A 19,634-nucleotide genomic window follows, 5' to 3' on the forward strand; every position below is an offset into this window, starting at 1 on the left:
TGTACATTAAAGTGATGTTAAAGTCTTGTTTTTTGTGTTTAAAAATAACAAACATGTTATACTTGCCTGCTCTGTGTAATGGTTTTGCAGAGCAGCCCAGCTCCTCGTCTTCTCGGGTGCCTCACCGGCACTCCTGCAAAGTGCCCCCCACAGCAAGCAGCGTGCTATGAGTGCACCCAAGTCGAGCCACTCCTCTGTGTGTCCATTCAGACACTGAGCCATGGCTCGGGCCCGCCTCCTCTCTCTCCTCATTGGCTCAGTTAATTTGTTTGACAGCAGCGGATACCAATAGCGCCACTGTTGTCTCGCCAATGAGGAGGGAGAGTCCCTGGACAGCAGTGGCGGCTGGTGCTCAAAAAAAAATTTTTTTGGGGGGGGGGGCGCAAACAAACTGAAAAAAACACCATCAATTGCAGCCTCACTGTACCATTGATCGCAGCCACTGTGCCCATCAATTGTTGCCACTGTACCATCAAACGCGACCACTGTGCCATCAAATGCAGTCACTGTGTCATCAAACGCAGCCACTGTTCCCATCAATTGCTGCCACCGTACCATCAAACACAGCCACTGTGCCATATCAAATGCTCCCACTGTGCCATATCAAATGCTGCCACTGTGCCCCATCTTATGCAGCCACTGTGCCCATCAAATGCAGCCACTGTGCCCATCAAATGCAGCCACTGTGCCCATCAAATGCAGCCACTGTGCCCATCAAATGCAGCCACTGTGTCCATCAAATGCAGCCCCTGTGCCCCATCAAATGCAGCCACTGTGCCCCATCAAATGCAGCCACTGTGACAATCAAATACAGCCTCACTGTGCCCCATCAAATGTAGCCTCACTGTGCCCCATCAAATGCTGCCAGTGTGCCCCCCGCCCACCGTCTGTACTTACCCTGTCTCAATGGTAGTGGGACAGCTCCTCAATGTCTTCTCTTGTCCTCTCTTCCCATCCTCTGCTATGATTGGACGCCTGATAGGCGTCCAATCACAGCACCTGTCATTTCAGCCAATCAGGGTAACAGATCTGAATGATGGGTAACAGATCTGAGCACCTGATTGGCAGAGAGGAAGTTTAGCTTAGACATGCACACTGGTATCATGTTCATTCCTTCATGCCTAATCCCTCAACAGACACCTTCTATTACTACTCTTACCTCATCCAACTAAATTCAATTCTTCCTAGTAGATGTGTGCCATCAACCCTCCCCAAAAACTACTGTCAGTGCATATGTACTGAAAAAATGTGGTGTCCAAAAAAATGTGGAGCATTACCTGACCTTGCTCATTAATAACGAAGTGGTAGAGCATGTTGCAACAGCACTACTTTTCTCTTAAAGCCTCCTCCAGCACATTTAAAAACCACTTTGGTGTGCTCTACAAATGTGCTTTGCACTTCACTTGCTTTGGGACTCTGAAACAAGCAAATCCTCATTCATTCTAATTAATGGCGGGAAATAAAGGGTCGTATGAGGTAGAAACCTGTCACATTAACTAGTAGCAGCACTCTCCTCCTTTCCATGAGTAGTCTTTCCAACGTTATACAGAGAAATAATTATAGATATTGGCTATAAGGCATAAAATCAAGTCAGTAAAGCAACTTTATATGTATATATTTATATTCTGTCATCCTCATATATTAAAATCATGCCAATGAAAAGTATCCATAGAAACCAATCAGAATTATTGTTTAAAAGTCTGACTTGTGTGAACTCTGATTGGCTGCTATTAGTCACTCCACTTTGCACTGTTTAATGTGATAGAAATCTAATCACTGAGAAGTAGAGTAAAACACCTGAGGCCGCACCCTAAATGTTAGATGTCCCTCTGCAACGCGGAGAATTAGTGGCATCAGATGCAGGAAACCAAGGGTGACAAATGTGTCCAATTAGTTGTGGAATGTCACAGTCATGTTGTAGCAGCTGTAGATTCACAGATTGAAGACAAACTGCATCACTGGCAATTCCTCTTACCTTTTGTTCATCAACAAATAACATGTCCATTCCTAGTTACTGGCATATATTAAAACAAAACATAACAAAGTGCCCTGCGCTACTGTTTATTAAACTACATCTGCCATTTTTTCTGGCAAATTCAGAGGCTTTGTCAGGAATTTCTTTTCAGTCAGTAATTGGGGAAACTTGAAGATATGTACATCCCCTGAGATGTTACCAGAGGGATTATGAAGTGAGAATTAAACGTCTCATAGGTATGGTAGCTAAATGTAAATATGACAAGGTCACACCTATGAAGATGACAACTACTTAACAACCGAGGCAGAGCTAGCAACCGCCATTGGCCCTACACCTGTGATCCTGACCCAAAATCCTCACTAAAGCATCCATATTGTGACTGGTATTAGACAGAAGAATCTGCCATAATTAACATTTCTTACATTGGGGGTAATTTACTAAAGGAAAATCCACTTTGCACTGCAAGTACACTTGGAAGTACAGTCGCTGTAGATCTGAGGGGGGGCATGCAAGGAAAATAAAAAACAGCATTTTAGCTTGCACATGATTGGATGATAAAATCAGAAGAGCTTCCCCTCATTTCAGATCTACCCCTCAGATTAACAGCGACTGCACTTCCAAGTGCACTTGCAGTGCAAATTGGATTTGCCTTTTGTAAATAACCCCCTTTGTTTAATTTGTATCTATATCCTAGCTTGAAGGACACAGTAGAAATAACTATTTTTCAGGCACATCAGTGAGAAGAAAACAACCCCTTAACATTGGTGGTCAGGAGGAAGAATACCTCTAATACCCCTCCTAAAGTCATAGATCTGGAGTCCTTTATTCTGATAATTTCCTAACCCTTTAGCCAATTTCCAAGCCATAGGAAAAAATGTCTGAGAACATTTTGAACTAAACCTATTATGGAAGAAGTACAGGGGTTGTAATTGCTAAGCTGTTTCTGAAAAGGCAAGTTCCAAGGCTTTTATGCCGACTGACTTTGTGCCTTCTTAAATAATGGACCTACAGCAAATAAGTATGCAGATACTTGCTCTGGGTCAATGACTGATTGAAGCAAAAGGTTTATCATGATAGCTAGGCAACTACAGTTTTCAAAAACTTTTATGTTTCTCTCACAAGTTTGCTTTAGAGAGTTTTGTTTGGCCTTTGTCTAAAGTAATGGAAATCTGGTGATTCATTTGATATGAATGCTGCAAAATGGATGTTACTATCATATAAAGCAGATTTGTATTTGAGTTGTTACTCCATTGTGAAAGTATTGTTTTGCAACAGGATGCTACAACATTGTATGTGCAGTATTGTGTTAGAGCTAAAACGATCAATAAAATCTTGTACACTTTGTATAACCTAACCACATGCGTACAGAACCATAGATGTGCAACATCCCATGGTAATAAATTGGATTACATTTCTTCTTCTCTTCTGGCTAAAGTAAACCAAAATCTGATTTTCTGCTATGGGATATTGAGGATAGATTGTAGTTGAGCAGATTCTGACCCTAAACCTTTAGGTATGATGGCTCCTTTAAAAAAACTGACACTAACCTATTTAACAAACATAATGATGACAAAAATGAAAAAAATAAATTGTTTGCAACCTTGTGTTTGACCCACAACTCAAAATCAGAGTGCTAATTTTTCCAGACTCTATTTATGTATGACAATGTTGTCATTTTTTAACTTTGGTGATGGGTGGTGGTAATAATAATTTAGTGAGTTTCTAAATACTGTCTAACGTCCTTTAATAAAGTATTTTTGAATAAGTCAAACTAACAGTATTACCTATAGTACCTACTTTTTCTTGGGAGCCTTCCCAGTGTTTATTTTCATAGACTTTTGTTTGGATACGGTAATCAACACCTTACTGGTGGTATAATGGACTATATAAATCATTGGTCCCCCTAAGTAGGGAAGTCCTGTGGATAGTCCCTACTCTTTGTATTTCCTGCTAGAACGCATACTATTCCTTCCTCCCTGGATGCTGTCATTTTTTGATTGCAACGCATGGCACAGCAGAAAGTAATTTCCTTCACTGATAATTAGTACATTTCTCGCCTACTCAGCATAGGAAGCAGCTTTGGTGCCAACATGTAACACAAATACAGAGTAAAACAGCCGTTGATCTGCAGGCACAGCTTCACTAGGTTGGGACAAGGCCTCTACCACACTAGTAGAGCAGCTGAGGCACTTAACAGATATAAATTGTAATTGGAAATGTTTAAACACAAAACTTTTAGTTACTCAAATTCACTGCCAAGCTGCTAATTTGTTACCGTCCAACGTCATTAAATAATTCATTTATCCTCTTTTTTTGGTTGGAGAAAAAAGGGGTGCTTTGTAAAACAGGATGCGCAGCAGCTTCAGTCACCCGCATTCGGAAATCTCTCCTTCATCCCATGACCAGGATGCAAAGTAAACACTTCCATATTTTCCTATTTGCTCCAGGTTTTTCTTAATACATTCCTATTTGTTCCTCAACAACAGATAGGTTAGCAGAGGAACCAATAGAAATGTAGAGGGAAGAATGACCAGAGAACAGAGTGGAGGAAAGATTGCCCGGGACTCAGGAGTTATGCCGTGTACACACGACCGGACTTTTCGTCGGACTAAACTCCGAAGGACTTTGACGGAGTTCCGACGGAGTTCCAAGGAAACGGACTTGCTTACACACGATCACACCAAAGTCTGATCGTTTTGAACGTAATGACGTACGACCAGACTAGAATAAGGAAGTTCATAGCCAGTAGCTGCCCTTGCGTCCTTTTTTGTCTGTCGGACTAGCATACAGACGAATGAATTTTTCAATCGGACTCAAGTCCGTCGGAAAGATTTGAAACATGTTCTATTTCTAAAGTCCGACAGATTTTTCGACAGAAAAGGTCCGATGAAGCCCACACACGTTCGAATTGTCCGACGGATTCGTTCCGTTGGACCAGTTCGGTCGAAATGTCCGGTCGTGTGTACACGGCATAAGGGATCAAAAAATAGGAGATCAAGTTGACACATTCCCTGCAACACACAGCTGTATACTGGTCTCTTCTGCCAACTGAAGGTCCGAGCAGAGGCGTCTCAGCAATCCGAAGGAAAGGTACCTGCATGTTTAACACCTCTGGTGTAAACTATAACTTTTACTTTTAAATGTTTAATGCTAAAACATCTACAGTGCCTTGCAAAAGTATTCACCGCCCTTGGCTTTTTACCTATTTTGTTACATTACAGCCTTTAGTTCAATGTTTTTTTAATCTGAATTATGTGATGGATCAGAACACAATAGTCTAAGTTGGTGAAGTAAAATTAGAAAAATATATACATAAAACTATTTTTCAGAAATAAAAAACTGATAATTGGTATGTGCGTATGTATTCACCCCCTTTGTTATGAAGCCCATAAAAATCTCTGGTGCAACCAATTACTTTCAGAAGTCACATAATTAGTGAAATTATGTCCACCTGTGTGCAATCTAAGTGTCACATGATCTGTCATTACATATACACACCTTTTTGAAAGGCCCCAGAGGCTGCAACACCTAAGCAAGAGGCACCAATAACCAAACACTGCCATCAAGACCAAGGAACTCTCCAAACAAGTAAGGGACAATGTTGTTGAGAAGTACAAGTCAGGGTTAGGTTATAAAAAAATATCCAAATCTTTGATGATCCCTAGGAGCACCATCAAATCTATCATAACCAAATGGAAAGAACATGGCACAACAGCAAACCTGCCAAGAAACGGCCGCACATCAAAAGTCACAGACCGGGCAAGGAGGGCATTAATCAGAGAGGCAGCACAGAGACCTAAGGTAACCCTGGAAGAGCTGCAGAGTTCCACAGTAGAGACTGAAGTATCTGTACATAGGATGACAATAAGCCGTACGCTCCATAGAGTTGGGCTGTATGGCTAAGTGGCCAGAAGAAAGCTATTACTATCAGCAAAAAACAAAATGGCACGTTTTGAGTTTGTAAAAAGGCACGTGGGAGACTCCAAAAATGTATGGAAGAAGGTGCTCTGGTCTGATGAGACTAAAATTGAACTTTTTGGCCATCAAAGAAAACGCTATGTCTGGCGCAAACCCAACACATTACATCACCCAAAGAACACCATCCCCCAGTGAAACATGGTGGTGGCAGCATCATGCTGTGGGGATGTTTTTCAGCAGTCGGGACTGGGAAACTGGTCAGAGTTGAGGGAAAGATGGATGGTGCTAAATACTGGGATATTCTTGAGCAAAACCTGTACCACTCTGTGTGTGATTTGAGGCTAGGACGGAGGTTCACCTTCCAGCAGGACAATGACCCCAAACACACTGCTAAAGCAACACTTGAGTGGTTTAAGGGGAAACATGTAAATGTGTTGGAATGGCCTAGTCAAAGCCCAGACCTAAATCCAATAGAAAATATGTGGTCAGACTTAAAGATTCCTGTTCACAAGCGTAAACCATCCAACTTGAAGGAGCAGTTTTGCGAGGGGGAATGGGCACAAATCCCAGTGGTAAGATGTGGCAAGCTCAGAGACTTATCCAAAGCAACTTGGAGCTGTGATAGCTGACCTTTTCTGTTATTTTGTCCTATTTGTTGTTTGCTTCACAATAAAAAAAAAAAAAAATCTTCAAAGTTGTGGGCATGTTCTGTAAATGAAATGATGCAAATCCTCAAACAATCCATGTTAATTCCAGGTTGTGATGCAACAAAACACGAAAAATGCCAAGGGGGGTGAATACTTTTGCAAGGCACTGTCTGCTGCAAACTCATTTTTTACTAAACTTCCTGACATGGACACATTATGGTCAGAATTCAGTTACAAAACACCCCTTTTCTTCCTTACACAAGTCCCTAATAAAACAAAAAGGAAGTCAAAGGAACAAACATTACATTATGCAACAGTTCTGTACAAATTAAATATTAGGTACTGTATAGGAGGTCTTTGCTTTGTAGCCCATTGTTTGCTGTTATTCATTTAGCACTAAGGACATTTAACAAAGGCAACTAACAACTTCTTCTTCAGGATGCGGCATCTCTACCTTCAACTTTATTTCCAAGATCATCAGTACTGAATATCTCCTGAAACATTTCCAGGTTATCTGTGAATGGTATAAAAGCACTTTGCAATTGATGTTTGCTAACTTTTAACCCATAAATTCTCTATCTCCTGGCACCTAATGTGAACTAAGCAGAAGCTTTAAAATTAAACAAGCCCATTGCTACATAATTTGAAATGTTACTTAAAATGAAAGTATACCGGTCATTGTAACAAATCTCAAACTGAGCACCGTATGATACCTTCACTTACCACCACTCATCTACCAGACCAAACCCCAACACTGATGTATAAAAAATCCTGATACGGTGCAAAATACAGAGCTTAGAGCAACCAATCAGACCCCAGAACAGTCACATATGGGTGGTGGCATGCAATAAAGTGAGCACCTAGTACTGTTGACAGCAGGGGCGGACTGACCATTGAGCAACTCGGGCACTGCCCGAGGGCCCTGGGCCACTAGGGGGCCCCATCAGGGTTGCCAGCCTCAGTAAAACCAGGGACAGTATGTATAAATCTGTGTTTTTTTACATCTCTCTGTGTATACTGTGTGTACAATTATGTGTATACTATGTGATTGTATACTGTGTGTGTGTATACTGTGTGTGTGTATACTGTGTGGCCCCATAATCTCTGATTGCCTGGGGGCCCCATAATCTCCTATTGCCCGGGGGCCCCATGAGTTATCAGTCGCCCCTGGTTGACAGTTGGTGGTAATAGTGTGGCACAGCGATGGGCATAGGAACAGAGTGGGAGATTGGGTTTGTTGTTATGAACACCACTTAATGTAATAACTGAAACCTCAGAACTTTTATTAAAGGAGTCATATATTGTCCCCTTCTAGATACAAAGTTGATTGTGCATTTTATTAGATTACAATGAGAAATTTGTATTTCAGAGACAAAGAATTGGAACACCTATTATTTCTAGGTGGACAATACATGATTCCAACGCTGCATGGTCAGTGAACATGACCACAAAGCAAAACCTTTTAAATGCTCAAAAGGAAATACAAATCTCTATAAGCAGCAGCTAAATTTAAGTACTTACTTGTTTGAAAAGATTTTAATTGGGTGGATTAGGCATGCAACCAATTAAATTCCTGACATGCTAAAGGATAATTGTCCTCATTCAACAAAAAGTTATTTTTCTTAAAGGAAAACAACAGTGGCTTTGTAGTGAATAGTAGTTAGTCACATTTCAGCTGAAACTGTTCTGTAATGTTAAAGATGTCTTGTAGCTTATCCAAGTCACTTCTTTGGCTCTAACGAACACCAAGAAGATACTGCAGCATATAGGTAGTACAGAAATTTTAAAGACCAACCCCAGGCAAAAAAAAAAAAAAGTTTTACTTTGCAGTGTACCTGCATTGCAAGGGTTAAGTGCTAATTTTTGTCTATGGGAAAGGAGAAAGCCCTATACTCACCTGATCTTCTTGTGCAGGGAGGATCAGATAAGTATAACTTTTATATCTCTCCCCTCCACAAAAAATAGTAATTAACCCTTGCAGTGCAGGCACAGCCCACTGCAAGGGAATTTTTTTTGCCAGGAGTTCAGCTTTAAACCAATCACCATGTAATGTGTCAATGCAGATGCTGATTGTCCAAGAACATGATGGGAAGTGTGAAAGCTGTGAAACCCTCTTCTAGATAAATAAATCAGTGTCAGGAAGACTGCACTGCATGGGTATCATATATTTGATTCACATGGCTGAAGGTATGAATTGTCACTGTGGTATAGACAGGGCCGGCCCAAGACATTTTGCTGCCTGGTACCAAGAATAAAATGCTGCCCCCCCCAAAAAAATAAAATCATGCCCACCAAAATGCCCCCACATCCATTATTTTATAGCATGATAGCTAAAGTGGACCTGTCATGGCTCTATACACGTATATAGGAGTATAAAGAGGACCTGTTACATAGTTGCCAACTGTCCCGGATTTCCCGGGACATTCCCGGGACTTACACTCCATTCACAAATTTTTTGTGTCCCGGTAAATGTCCCGAAAAATCCGGTTTTTGATTTTTGCCGCCGCCGCCCGCCGCCGCTAGAGGTCTGCGGCCGGTGGAGACATGGTCTCCGCCGGCCGCCATCTTGAAGAAGCTTGAAGACGGCTGGGGGGGGGGGGCTAGACGGAGCTCCTCCGACGCCGCCCACCCTCCGCCCCGCCTCACTCCGCCCACCCTCCGCTCCGCCCCGCCTCACTCCGCCCACCCTCCGCCCCGCCTCACTCCGCCTACCCCCGCCCCGCTGCCAGGGAAAGGGGCGGGGGTTTTGCCATCCATGCGGAATTCGAAAAGACCGGCGGACTCTGAGGTAGGGGAGGGGGGGCGCACGCCGCTGTGGGAATTTGTAGGGGGGGCTCCACTGGGGGACACCTGATGTGAGGGGGGGCTCCACTGGGGGACACCTGATGTGAGGGAGGGCTCCACTGGGGGACACCTGATGTGAGGGGGGGCTCCACTGGGGGACACCTGATGTGAGGGGGGGCTCCACTGGGGGACACCTGATGTGAGGGGGGGCTCCACTGGGGGACACCTAATGTGAGGGGGGGCTCCACTGGGGGACACCTGATGTGAGGGGGGGCTCCACTGGGGGACACCTGATGTGAGGGGGAGCTCCACTGGGGGACACCTGATGTGAGGGGGGGCTCCACTGGGGGACACCTGATGTGAGGGGGGGCTCCACTGGGGGACACCTGATGTGAGGGGGGGCTCCACTGGGGGACTCCTGATGTGAGGGGGGCTCTGCCGGGGACTCCTGATGTGAGGGGGGGCTCCACTGGGGGACTCTTGATGTGAGGGGGCTCCGCCAGGGACACCTGATGTGAGGGGGGGCTCCGCCAGGGACACCTGATGTGAGGGGGGGCTCCGCCAGGGACACCTGATGTGAGGGGGGCTCCGCCAGGGACACCTGATGTGAGGGGGGGCTCCGCCAGGGACACCTGATGTGAGGGGGGGCTCCGCCAGGGACACCTGATGTGAGGGGGGGCTCCGCCAGGGACACCTGATGTGAGGGGGGGCTCCGCCAGGGACACCTGATGTGAGGGGGGGCTCCGCCAGGGACACCTGATGTGAGGGGGGCTCTGCCAGGGACAGCTGATGTGAGGGGGGGCTCCGCCAGGGACACCTGATGTGAGGGGGATCTCCGCCAGGGACACCTGATGTGAGGGGGGGCTCCGCCAGGGACACCTGATGCGAGGGTGGGCTCCGCCGGGGACACCTGATGCGAGGGGGGGCTCCGTCGGGGACACCTGATGCGAGGGGGGGCTCCACTGGGGGACACCTGATGTGAGGGGGGGCTCCACTGGGGGACACCTGATGTGAGGGGGGGCTCCACTGGGGGACACCTGATGTGAGGGGGGGCTCCGCCGGGGACACCTGATGCGAGGGGGGGCTCCGTCGGGGACACCTGATGCGAGGGGGGGCTCCGCCGGGGACACCTGATGTGAGGGGGGGCTCTGCCGGGGACACCTGATGCGAGGGGGGGCTCTGCCGGGGACACCTGATGCGAGGGGGGGGCTCTGCCGGGGACACCTGATGCGAGGGGGGGCTCTGCCGGGGACACCTGATGCAAGGGGGGGCTCTGCCGGGGACACCTGATGTGAGGACGGACTCTGCCGGGGGCAGGCGACGTGGCTAGTGACACGCTCAGGGCTCCCACTGATTCTGCATTATGGTGAGTTGAATGATTTAATTTTATATTACAATGTAATAATAGAAATACTGCACTTCAATCATCCTGACACAATAACAATCATGGTGCCGGGATGATTGAAGTGCTAACACCAGGTGTTTGGAGTATCTTTATCTGCTGATTGTTAAACTTTCTAGAATACACATATTTTTATTGTGTAGGATCTGGGGCTGCTGTCCCGTCATTTCCCTCTCCCCCTTTCCCTCTCCCCCTTTCCCTCTCCATCCCTCATTCATCTCAGACTCTAACCACACCCTCTTGAGCCACGCCCATTTAAGCCACGACCACTATGACGCGTAAACCACGCCCATTTTTCGCCGCGGCACGCGAAGCGCGTCGCACTTACTGTTTTTTACTAAGCCACGCCTACAAACGAATGCCCCGCCCCCTAATTATTGTACGGCTCCGCCTACAGCCACAAAAGTGTCCCACATTTTTTTTTTACAATGTTGGCAACTATGCTGTTATGGTTGTTTACATGTATAGGAGTATAAAAAGGACCTGTTATGGCTCTATTCATGTATGTAGGAGTATAAAGAGGACCTGTTATGGCTCTATACATGTAAAGAAGTATAAAGAGGACCTGTCATGGCTTTATACATGTATGTAGGAGTATAAAGAGGACTTGTCATGGCTCTATAAAAAGGACCCGTCATGGCTCTATACATGTATATAGGAGTATAAAAGGACCTGTCAGGGCTCTATACATGTGTATAGGAATGTAAAAGGATGTGTCATGGCTCAAAACATGTATGTAGGAATATAAAGAGGACCTGTCATGGCTATATACATGTATGTAGGAGTATAAAAAGACCTGTCAGTGCTCTATACATGTATATAGGAGAATAAAGAGGACCTGTCATGGCTCTATACATGTATATAGGAGAATAAAGAGGACCTATCATGGCTCTACACATGTATAAAGGAGTATAAAGAGGACCTGTCATGGCTCTATACATGTATATAGGAGTATAAAAGGACCTGTCAGGGCTCTATACATGTATATATGAGTATAAAAGGACGTGTCATGGCTCAATACATGTATGTAGGAATATAAAGAGGACCTGTCATGGTTGTATACATGTATAGGAGTATAAAAAGGACTTGTCATGGCTCTATCATGTATATAGGAGAATAAAGAGGACCTTTCATGGCTCTGTACATGTATATTGAAGTATAAAGAGGACCTGTCATGGCTCAATACATGTATATAGGGGTAGAAAGAAACCTGTCTAGGCTCTATACATGTATAGGAGTATAAAGAGGACCTGTCATGGCTCTATACATGTATGTAGGAGTATAAAGAGGACCTGTCATGGCTCTATACATGTATGTAGGAGTATAAAGAGGACCTGCCATGGCTTTATATAAGTATATAGGAGTATAAAAGGACCTGTGCGTGGCCGGCGGCCGCAATGTTGGCCGGCCACCCGTGATCGCTCCACAGAGAGCCAGAACGGGGATCTGTCAATGTAAACAGACAGATCCCCATTCTGATGGGGAAGGAAAGACAGATCTGCTGTTAATAGTGATTGGAAACAGAGATCTCTCTCCTCCTCCAGTCAGTCCCATCCCCCCCATTTAGAAACACCTCCCAGGGAACACATTTAACCCCTTCCCTGACAGTGGCATTTACACAGTAATCAGTGCATTTTTATAGCACTGATCGCTGTATAAATGTCACAGGTCCCAAAAATGTGTCAAAAGTATCCAATCTGTGCGCTGCAATGTTGCAGTCTCGCTAAAAATCGCAGATCACCGCCATTACTAGTAAAAAAAAAAAATAATAATAAAAATGCCATAAATCTATCCCCTATTTTGTAGACGCTATAACTTTTGCACAAACTAATCAATATACACTTATGGCATTTTTTTTTTACCAAACATATGTAGAAGAATACATATTGGCCTAAACTGATGAAGAAATTTTTATTTTTATTTTTTTGGATGTTTATTATAGCAAAAAGTAAAAAAAAAAATTTTTATTTTAAAAATTGTCGCTATTTTTGTTTATAGCACAAAATATAAAAACCGCAGAGGGGATCAAACACCACCAAAAGAAAGCTCTATTTGTGGGAAAAAAAAGGACGTAAATTTTGTGTAGGTACAACGTCACATGACCGCGCAATTGTCTGTTAAATCGACGCAGTGCCGTATTTAAAAAAATGATTGAAGTGCATTATTTCTATTATTACATTGTTATAGAAAATTAAATGGTTCAGCTCACCATAATGCAGAATCAGTGGGAGTCCTGAGCATGTCACTTGCCAACGTTACCTGCCTTCAGATGCGGACTGTCACTTGCCACATGTTGCAGATTGTCACTTGCCATGACGTCACCTGCTATACATTGCCGATTGTCACTTGGCACAATGTCACACATTGCGGATTGCCACTTGCCACAACGCCACCTGCCATGGCGTCACCTGCCGCACATTGGGGATTGTCACTTGCCACAACGTCACACATTGCGGATTGTCACTTGCCACAACGCCACCTGCCACATGTTGCGGATTGTCACTTGCCATGACACCACCTGCCACATGTTGCAGATTGTCACTTGCCACGGCGCCACCTGCCACACGTTGCAGATTGTCACTTGCCACAACGTCACCTGCCACACGTAGCGGATTGTCACTTGCCACGTCACTTGCCACACATTGCGGATTGTCTGCCATGACGCCACCTGCCACACGTTGCAGATTGTCACTTGCCACAACATCACCTGCCCCACATAGCGGATTGGCACTTGCTGTGTCCCAGAGTAAAGGCAGGCAGCAGAGAGATGATGTAATCTCTCTGCTGCCTGCGGCTGCACAGTGAGGGCGGAACTGCAGTGATGCAGGGCGGGCGGTGAGAGATGATGTCATCTCTCTGCTCCCCTGCCCGCCGGCCCACTGATTTGCCAGCAAGCCCGCTCACCTGCCAACTGTTCCGCCCGCTGACTGTTCCCCTGTTCTGCCCGCACGCTCCTTTCACCTCGGCGCCGGTGTTCAGACGAGAAAGGTCCCCGTCGCACAACTGAAGGGTGGGTTTTGCAATGTTGTTGGGCGGGTTTGCAGGCCCTTTTTAACTACCTAACACAAGCAATTTGTATGCATCCGCCCCTTGCAGATTTTCACGAGCATTGGGAGCGTGCAGCAGCGTGTGGCACAATGTTGTCTTGATTGCGCAGGCGCCGTGTACAGCTGATCAACAGCTGTTCATGTTCGGAGATTTTTGGCAGCTCCGTTGAGCTCCGTACTGCGCAATCACTGCGCCTGCACAGTACAGGGCGGGCATTATCCAACGGGGGGCCTTTCTTTGCACAACACCGGGCTTCTCACAGTGGGATCCGCAGCGGAGCGGGCGGAATGTGCTGGCTGGCGGGCGGCAATTTGACGCCCCCTAAAAATGCAGACTGGGACAATGGTACCATCGGGTCTCATGGTAGGGCCGGCCCTGGGTATAGATGTTGAAACTACATTATATGTGAAAAATAAATGGTGTAGAAAGCCCCACCCTTGTTCAAGAAAGTTTTTTTCATTTTGAAATAGATGGCTCCTTTCATGCCTCTTGTGAACCAGTTGTCACCTTTGACCAAAATCCTTAACTATCCTTAATCTCTTGGTGCCGACAGCACTCAAATATGCGGCCGCTGGACGGGTGGGCCTTGGCGCCGAGTGGCCGCATATTTGTGCGCAAAATTGCAAAAACAGTTGTGCTTGCGATTGGGAGCTTTCCGATCATGTGACAGCCAATCACGGCGGTCACATGATCATAAACCCCGCCCCACCTCCAGGCATCTGAAACCCCTTAAAGGGCCTGGGAGGGGGGGCACCAAGGAGTTAAAAGAATGTCACTTTCCTTAAGGTGTAGGAAAACTGCTGAGTCTTGACAAATCTAAAGCCATTTTAACATCTTTTAACAGCATTTTTAACAATTTACACCTTCGGCCATGTGAATCATTAACATCTATGCAGATTTCCTGACACCATTGATGTAACTAAAACAGGGTGTTTCCACAACTTTTACACCTCCATTCTTGTTACTGGAACACAGTATTGGAATAAGGTGTCTGCTCTATCTGCGTGGGTATAAATGTTGGGGTGTCTTCCTTTCTCACATCAGAACTGAAGAAGTGGCTTACATAAGCTACAAAACTCCTTCATCAGAGAAAGTCAGTTGAATGTAGCTAACTACTAGTAACTACACTGAGCAAAATTATAAACGCAACACTTTAGTGTTTGCCCCTATTTATCTTGAGCTGAACTTAAAGATCTACAACTTTTTCTATATACACAAAAGGCCTATTTCTATCAAATATTGTTCACAAATCTGTCTAAATCTGTGTTAGTGAGTACTTCTCCTTTGCCGAGATAATCCATCCACCTCACAGGTGTGGCATATCAAGATGCTGATTAGACAACACGATTATTGATTGCACAGGTCTGCCTTAGGCTGGTCACAATATAAGGACACTCTAAAATGTGCAGTTTTACTCAATTGGGGGGGGTCGGTCCAAAAACCAGTCAGTATCTGGTGTGACCACCATTTGCCTCACGCAGTGCAGCCCATCTACTTCGCATAGAGTTGATCAGCTTGTTGATTGTGGCCTGTGGAATGTTGGTCCATTCCTGTTCAATGGCTGTGCGAAGTTGCTGGATATTTTATAGGAACTGGAACACGCTGTCGTATACGCCGATCCAGAGCATCCCAAACATGCTCAATGGGTGACATGTCCGGTGAGTATGCTGGCCACGCAAGAACTGGGATGTTTTCATCTTCCAGGAATTGTGTACAGATCCTTCCAATATGGGGCCGTGAATTATCATGCTGCAACATGAGGTGATGGTCGTGGATGAATGGCACAACAATTGGCCTCAGGATCTCATCACGGTATCTCTGTGCATTCAAAATGCCATCAATAAAATGCACCTGTGTTTGTTGTCCATATCATACACCTGCCCATATCATAACCCCACTGCCACCATGGGCCACTCAAACCACAAGGTTGACATCAGCAAACCGCTCACCCACATGACACCATACACGCTGTCTGCAATCTGCCCTGTACAGTGAAAACTGGGATTCATCCGTGAAGAGAACACCTCTCCAAAGTGCCAGACGCCATCGAATGTTAGCATTTGCCCACTCAAGGTGGTTACGACGAGGAACTGCAGTCAGGTCGAGACCCCGATGAGGACGACGAGCATGCAGATGAGCTTCCCTGAGATGGTTTCTGATAGTTTGTGCAGAAATTCTTTGGTTATGCAAACCGACTGTTGCAGCACCTGTTGGGGTGGCTGGTCTCAGATGATTTTGGAGGTGAAGATGCTGGATGTGGAGGTCCTGGGCTGGTGTGGTTACACGTGGTCTGCGGTTGTGAGGCTGGTTGGATGTACTGCCAAATTCTCTGAAACGCCTTTGGAGATGGCTTATGGTAGAGAAATGAACATTCAATTCAAGGGCAACAGCTCTGGTGGACATTCCTGCAGTCAGCATGCCAATTGCATGCTCCCTAAAAACTTGCAACATCTGTGGCATTGTGCTGTGTGATAAAACTGCACATTTTAGAGTGGCCTTTTATTATGGCCAGCCTAAGGCACACCTGTGCAATTATCATGCTGTCTAATCAGCATCTGGATATGCCACTCCTGTGAGGTGGATGGATTATCTCGGCAAAGGATAAGTGCTCACTAAGACAGATTTAGACAGATTTGTGAACAATATTTGAGAGAAATAGGCCTCATGATAAATAGAGGCAAACACAAAAAAGTGTTGAATTTATAATTTTGCTCAGTGTATATCATTATCAGGATAAATTAGACACAGTGGTATTTTGTTTATGTAAAGACTGACAAATTGCTGAACTCACATTGATCATTGCATTGGAAGTGATCCTGAAGAGAGTGGCCCTTTCATTCACAGATTTGATCTTCTCGCTGCTCTCTGTCGGCAGTTTAAGGCTCTCCAACTCACTCAACGAGCGTTGGAGGGCGGCTCCATGCTTAGCGATGAGGTCATTGCATGTGCTGAGGTCATCCAGCTTACTGGTCAGAGCTTTTAGAGAGCTATGCAACTCACTCTTGTCAGACTGTGAGCTTGGTTCCTCGTCCCCAGAGTCATCTGCATAAACACAGACAGTTCACAATTACAATTGAAATCTGGAGTAGTGCTTAAAGACATTTCATATTTGTTCTGTTCTGATAATAAAGGATTGTTTTTAAATAACAAACATCTCTACACTTACCTAGCCCCGAACCTCCTCTTCTCAGGCCCCCCAGCTGGCACTCCTGGCTCCTCCTCTCTGTTCAGTGACCCCACGGGAAGCAGCTTCCCATAGGGGGCACTTATGCATTCTCGTTCCCGAGCCCTGTTACTGCATCCATTGACACAGACAGCGGGACTCGTCTCCACCCCCCACTCGCTTGTCACTGGCTTTGATTGACAGTAGTGGGAGCCAATGACTCCCAGTCTTCACAGCGCATGTGCCGCTGATGTCTCCTAAACCACACAGGTTTAGGAGATATTCATTTTACCTACAGGTAAGCCTTATTATAGGCTTACCTGTAGGTAAATATTTTTTAAAAAAGGGTATACAACCGCTTTAAGGTAAAAAATGTTTAGGTTTTAGAACCATTCTAAGGTCCCATGCACATTGGGCATTTGCCCAGCTTTTCTAAATGCCAGGAAAAAAAGAGGCGTTTTTATAAAGGCGTTTAGGTGCCTTTAGACAGGTCTAGGTGCATCAAGCACTTGGGTGTTCATTTATTTCACTGGCCAGAATAAAAATGTGTTCTGGCCGTTTAAATTAATAAGTGTGTTTAGGGGCATTTAGGTGTGTCAGTCATGTTTTCAGCCAAAATGCTGCTGCTCCTCAACGCACTGGCAGCGGGTTTTTTCCTGCCTCCAATGCCTGTAAATACTTATGTGTGCATGGACAGATAGGCTAACATTTAGGGGTATTTAGAGGCAAAAAAAAAAACCCAAATGCCAAATGCCTCTAAAAGCATGAAGCCTACCTTTTATTTTAGCAGTGATTTAACAAAGTCAGTTTCAGTGCTAGCAGCATATTTACAATTTCAACTTACAAATAGACTCTCTCTAGTCAGAAGAATCAGCACAATTTTATCTGATAAAGAGGAAGATCTAAAACATTATAAATAATTATCGTATTTAATACATACTCTGTGTCTCATCTGTGGATGAGGAATTCTGCACTGTGCTATGCAGACCCCAGGGGAAATAATCTGCTACAAAGATATGAACGCTTGTGGAAGACATAATAATATCTCTAAGGTCAGCCTTTGCCAGGGGCTAAAAAATACTTCACTATTAGAAAGAGTTACAATCACAGTTAAAAAAAAAAAGTATAAAATATCCAAACAAAATATTACAAACTACTGAGCTTCTCCATAAATAATAGCTACAATAAAGATACAAATGTAATAAATATGGTCATATATGAATAACAGAGTAAAACATTACACCTGGGATTATTTGTATCTAAAATGACTACATAACTAATAATTACAACCTAAGAAACAGTGTAACTACTTTCTTTTACAAGGGGTTGTTCATCACAATATTGCAATGAGCAAAATATCAACTGAGCAGTACCCATAGCCACCATACATCTTCTACTAATACATTTTTAGTAAAGTTATTGGCTGCTCTGTACTATTGCAATTTGCACTTACTGCTTTTCCCTTTGTACTATTTATCGAAAAAGCATAATAGTGTCTCAAGGTTTTTATCAAAAACTATTTAGGGCGGTTTACATTCATGTCCTTGTGCTAGAGTCCTTAGTTCTACCTTTGGTATTTCTCAGCTGTTTGGAACAGACCAGGAAACAACTAATGAGACTATGGGGGTTATTTACAAAAGGCAAAATCCACTTTGCACTAGAAGTGCAAATTACAAGTGCAAAGTGCACTTGGAAGTAAAGTCGCTGTAGATCAGAGGGGAACATGCAAGGAAAATAAAAAACAGCATTTTAGCTTGCAGATGATTGGATAATAAAATCAGCAGAGCTTCCCCTCATTTCAGATCTACCCCTCAGATTTACAGCGACTGCACTTCCAAGTGCACGTTCAGTGCAATTTCAAGTGCACTTTGCACTTGTAGTTTGCACTTGTAGTGCAAAGTGGATTTGCCTTTCGTAAATAACCCCCTATGCAAGCTTTGCAATCACTAAACAATATATAATGAGGTATAGTTGTGTTTACCAGTATATCAGAGATATTGCTGAAGGTCCCTAAGCCCAGAAACAGGCACAGAGGAGGAATCTTTCACAAATTATACAGTGCCTTTTGATTAGGGTTGTCCTGATACCACTTTTTTAAGACCGACTACAAGCACCGATACTTTTTTTCAAATACTCACCGATACCCATTACAGATACTTTTTTTTAATGTCACATGACAGTGTTTTTTTACAATTTTTTACAATGCTTTCTTTTTTTTCTTTTTTTTAGGGAGGGAGGGGGTGGATGGTGTCTGTGTGTTTTTTATTTTAATTTTTATTATTTTCTATAATAATTTTTTTTATTATTTATTGCAATACTTTATTTTTTTTTTTTAATCAGCCCTGTTGGGGGGCTTTGTGAGATATCAGGGGTCTTAATAGACCCCTGAAATCTCACCCTTGAGACAGAGAAAGAGACCGAGGATAGAGATTCCCCAGTTCCTTTCTCTGCAGCCTCAGCTGCACTGAAAATGAATGGAGAGAAGACAGGGGTTCCTCTCCATTGATAAACTAAGACATCGTAATCACAGGAGGTTACAATGTTTCAGTTATGTGAATGGACAGAGTCAGTGATTACTGACTCTGTTCATACATCAAAGGAAGGAGGATGACATGGAGAGGGACAGCAGAACGGAGGGGGACACAGAGGAAAACTGGAGTGGGACAGCAGCAGAATGGCGGAGGGACACGGAGGAAG

At 44.5% G+C, this 19,634-nt stretch overlaps 1 protein-coding gene across 2 annotated transcripts in view; it reads right to left on the bottom strand.

Annotated features, from left to right (window-relative positions):
• Positions 1-19,634, bottom strand: part of OSBP2 (oxysterol binding protein 2) — a 391,235-nt gene that overhangs the window by 170,580 nt on the left and 201,021 nt on the right. For both annotated transcript variants that reach the window (XM_073625242.1, XM_073625251.1), the window contains one exon: positions 16,566-16,816. In XM_073625242.1, coding sequence (XP_073481343.1) covers positions 16,566-16,816 — 251 coding nt within the window. The remainder of the gene's footprint in view (positions 1-16,565; positions 16,817-19,634) is intronic.

The sequence above is a fragment of the Aquarana catesbeiana genome, linkage group LG01 (genome assembly GCF_042186555.1).
Source record: "Aquarana catesbeiana isolate 2022-GZ linkage group LG01, ASM4218655v1, whole genome shotgun sequence".
NCBI lineage: Eukaryota > Metazoa > Chordata > Amphibia > Anura > Ranidae > Aquarana > Aquarana catesbeiana.